The sequence below is a fragment of the Cornus florida genome, unplaced genomic scaffold (genome assembly GCF_030987335.1).
Source record: "Cornus florida cultivar Cherokee Brave unplaced genomic scaffold, ASM3098733v1 CherokeeBrave_3.0.0_Hap2_Chr07, whole genome shotgun sequence".
Taxonomy (NCBI): domain Eukaryota; kingdom Viridiplantae; phylum Streptophyta; class Magnoliopsida; order Cornales; family Cornaceae; genus Cornus; species Cornus florida.
Window position 1 is genome coordinate 22,063,655 of NW_026775577.1, and position 4,832 is coordinate 22,068,486.

General features: G+C 35.9%; 1 protein-coding gene across 1 annotated transcript; it reads left to right on the plus strand.

Moving 5' to 3' along the window:
* The first annotated feature begins 595 nt into the window (after positions 1–595).
* Positions 596–1,867, plus strand: LOC132267569 (SKP1-like protein 1A). Its single transcript, XM_059768711.1, has 2 exons — positions 596–629; positions 1,179–1,867. Exons 1-2 carry the CDS (start codon positions 596–598, stop codon positions 1,574–1,576), a joined length of 432 nt encoding a protein of 143 aa, XP_059624694.1. The 3' UTR covers positions 1,577–1,867.
* The last annotated feature ends 2,965 nt before the right edge of the window (positions 1,868–4,832 follow it).

Consider the following 4,832-nt stretch of genomic DNA (forward strand, 5'->3'; position numbering starts at 1 on the left):
TAAATTTTACTTAGCCATATGTAAGTTGCTCAATGGCTTGTGTTGTATTAGATTATTAGTTCGTTATCAGTATAAGAATTTGTGCAATATGATGATAAGTTATATATGGCACGTATGATAATTATTTTGAAGCATGTGGTTGAAATAAAGTGGGATAAGGATGAAAGAATTTGGTTTAGGTTTAAATTCAAATATGCAGAATTTGAATTTAAATAGGAATTTAATTCCTAACTATTAGGTGACTTTTACTAACTGTCTGAAAATGGATATAAAAGATGTTGTAGAAGACGATGGAAAAATCCCCGACCAACACAAATTTCCTATTTTCTACAATTTCTGTTCTTCTGTAATTTCTGTTTTTACTGCATTTTCTTACAATGTAATTTTATTTGTACTTCTCTTTTTCCATAGGAGTAGTGTTAGAATAGAACTCTTATTCTTGTACTTTTGTATAAGACTACTTCTTATTAAATAAAGTGAAAGCTTGGATCTCGTGTCTCCTCCATTTTGTTTTTATAAGTTGTTCTTGGATTAGATGGATGCTTGGACAATTTGTTTTATCTCCTCCGTTTGTTCCAAAATCTAGAATTGAAGAATGCTTGAACAATTTTTGTTGTTCCCTTCTTCAAGTTCTAGCCCTTGCTATCGAAAGTCCTCTTTATTGAGGCATTGAAGAACCTAAACGAAAAGATCATCATTGTCTTTCAACAGTTGCCTGATTCACAAAAGGGCCGATTATGAATTCGGTCAGCACCAAGGATAGTTTGGTTATCTAACCCCTTAGGTCGAAAGATTCTGGCACGCCCCTAAAAAAAAAAAAAAAAAGAAGAGCCAAACAATTGGAAAACCATCAGCTTCTCTTGTGACAGCTGAATATGGGCATCGCATGCTATTACTGCTAGAAAATCCACATTTACATAAATGTTTGTGTATGTGCATGTATTTTTGTGTTAGAGGAACTAGATTACACATGTTTTTTTTTACAATTTACCAAGTTTTTTGTTTGTTTCCTAATGGTATTAGGTTTTCCTTATTATGTTAGGACCCCTTATTATAAATACATGCAAGTGCTTGAGGTGATTCATTATTATAAAAAAAATTTCGTTGTTGTCATACGTTCTTAGCTTTTGCTCCTTATATCTACGAACCATGTCGACTTCAAAGACTGTGGTGCTGAGATGGTGAGACTTTTGAAGTGGAAAAGGCAGTAGCATTGGAGTTGCAGACCATCAAGCACATGATTGAAGACGATTGTGCTGATTCTGTCATTCTTCTGCCTTGCGTAACTAGCAAGATCTTGCCTATGATTATTGAGTACTGCAAGAAGCACATCAAGACCCCCATGTCCGAAGACAAGACTTCTAACAATGCTCTCAAAACCTTTGACGTCGACTTTATCAAAGCCGTTGACCTGACCATCCTCTTCGAATTCATGTTGTATGCAATGTATCTAGACCTCAAGAGCTTGTTAGATCTGACTTGCCAAACTGGGGTGGATATGATGAAAGACATGACTCCCGAGGAGATTCACAAGACTTTTAACATTGAGAATGACTATACTCCGGAAGAAGAATAAAAGGCCTGCATGGAGAATGCATGGGCATTTGAGTGAAACATGAAGCAGCTATGGATTACCCATGATTTTATTTTTTTTTTCGTTGTCAATATCCATAATAGGATTACTATATATATATACATGCTATTTAAATACAAGTTTTTTTCTTTTTTTTTTTTTTCTTTTTTTGCTTTGTGAAAACTTTCAACTTATTGCAATACTAAAATTGCTAGTTACATTTATAAAGTTGAATACTCACCAAGTCTTTCAATAAGGAGAGAAAGAAAGATGATAAAGCTGAAGGATATAACATTATGGGTAAAGTACAACAACACCTCCTGAGATTTGCTAAAAGGACACTCAGATAAAACATAGCCAATTTTGGGACAATGACACCCCCTGATAATATTTGTAAGCCAAACAGAGCCTTAAAACATATGAAAAGTCAACATTATCCTTCACTATTTTATTAATTTTAATTGTAAAATATTAAAATAATTAAATGACTAAATTATCCTCAACATCCAATCAACCCTACAACCGCGCCGGCGACACACCAAACTCGACAATCACCAACACATAATCGTCCCCACAACCACAACCACCACCCCCCCCCCCCCCCACCCCTACCCCCAAACCCAAACAACCACCGCCTTCCCCTTCGCCTTCGAGTTCTCCAACAGAAGGCAAGGATCAAGCTTTTAGTCTATCACCAGTGGAAATATATGCTGAACTTCTAGGTCTACAACAGACCAAGCCCAATCCTCCACACCGCCACAAATATCCAACGCAATCAATCCCTATTTTCCCCATTCATTTAACTAATACCCTATCTTTCTCTCGTACAAAAACCTTTCACACACATATATCACCACCACAAATCAACCCCACTGCATATACCGCCGCCAGTCCATCAACATCATCAACTGAACCACAACACCAAAAATGGAAGATAGAACTGCCAAAAATGGACCGGCGAAGAGAGATCCAGTAAGATCCAATTTCAATCTTACTGGCCAATAGATTTGTTGATGACGACTTGCAATAGGATCAATGACAAAGTGGCGAGAGACTCGCCCTCAAAAACGGCAAACTCGCTGTCACCAGATCCATTTTTCGAGCATCCTTCGTACAAAACGCCGCCGACGGACTCACCTCTTTGGCCAAAGCCGCTCGCTCTCCATTTCGTATTCCAAGCAGAAAACCTCTTCCCCATAGAATCTTCTCTCCGAGTCAAAAACAACAAACTCGCTGCCACCAGATCCGTTTTCCGGGCATCTTATGCGCTCTCGAACAACTCCATACCATGGCCATCATCTGCTGTGACCTCAAACCTGAGAACGACAGTCCGCTGCCGCTGCCCGTCGCCGCCGCGAGTGTGTGGATATATATTTATGTGTGTATTGTATATATATGTGTGTCTGTGTCTGTGTCTGTGTCTGTGTATTATATAAATAAAATAAAATAAAAAGGAAAAATGGAAGAATGAAGGAAAGATAGAACAGAGAAAGGAGAATGAAAGAAATTATTTAAGGTTAGAAAGGTAATTTTAACAATTACATGGATCAATATAAAAGTCAGAGGGTAAAATGTCAATTCATTACTATTGGGGTGTCTTTGGTACCTGTATGAAACTTGAGGGGGTGTCATTGTCTCAAAATAGGCTAGATTTCATCTGTGTGTCCTTATGGCAAACTTCAAGGGGTGTTAGTGTACTTTACCCTAACATTATAAAGTTGTAGTCTGAGTAAACAAAATATCAAATACCTGGTGTGCATTATGGAACTATATCTCGCAAGCAAATAATAAGCGACTATGTAGTTCTCAGATCATCAAAGAAGAAGCACACAGACAGCTGGATTCATGGTTTGGTTTCGAATATTCTTCAATTGCGCTAAAGATCGCAGAAGCCAAACGATTTTTTCGGTTGAAATTTTGGGTTAGACAGAGTACAACGTATGATTGAACTAGGAAAAGACACATAGATTTGGGTTGGGCTTCAAATAATTGAGAATTGAGCCTGGCTATGTAAGTGTAGGTTTGGCCCAAGCATACCGTCTGGGCTTCAGGTGAACCCAACTATAACTATGGACTAGAGTTTTTTTCTTTTTAAACTAACCATTATATTTTTCAAACTTAGTAACGCTTTTTAACCAATCATGTTTTGATGTTTGATCAATATAAAACTTATTTGTTAGGTACTTAACAATCACTCATCCCCGTGTCAAATAGTCAATTATATCATTTTCTTATAAACAATGATGATAACGCTGTCAACACAATTAATACATGTATACAATGACCATATGGTATATCATTGTAGACATTGTAGTGTTGGTGATGTTGCTGCCAAAGAATACAAAAATAGAAAAAAGAAAGAAAAAATAAGTGTTTTGAGGACCATAGAATAGGAGATTTGTGAAGTATCTTACATGTGAATGTCAACCATTAAAAATAGGAGAGATGGCACCAACTCGAGGACACTTCGTTCTTATAATCGTTAGGAGGAATTTCATCACTTCTTAATGATAATAAGAAAATTCAGTATTGTCTGTAACTCTTTAATTTTACTTATTTGTACATTTAATTCATATAACGCTGAGTTTAGTGTTTTTTTTTTTTTTTTTTTTTTTTTTTTTTAAGAGGAAAATGAATATATTTTCTTGATTCCGGTACCAGTACTTTCAATTTTCGTTGCAACCATGGGTGAAAATTTTAAGGGCCTTTTTTAATATAGTAGTGACTAGTGATAGAAAGGGGGGAAAAAATTACAACTTGAAAAGGAAAAGTTTTGGTTTAAGGTAAAATTATTTTCTTTAGAGAATAACTTTTAATAGTAATTTTTTAAAAAACTGTTTACTACTACTTAAATTCTTTATGGCCGTATTCGGTGCATAGGATTGAAGTTTTAGAATTGGAATCAGTGAAACTAGAGAAAAATTTAGTTCAATTTTGTGAGTTGTTTTTCTCCACATTCCACCAATACCAATTCTAAGGCTCCAAATCTATGCAACCGAAGGTAACTTAAACAATTTTAGGTAACTAAACTAAATGTTGAATTTGATTTTGGTAGGATAATAAAACTAATGTACGCTTAAACTTCAAGATTTAGTAGCTTCACCGGCACCTTTTTTCTGCCAAGAAAGACAAGAAAATTGCCGATAAAGGAATCAAAAAACTGCCGAAAAACAACTAGACTACCATAACCAGGGCAATCACACTGCATGTCTCATGAGGGAAATATTGAGGTCTTTTTCTTCCCTCCAAAACTGTAGAC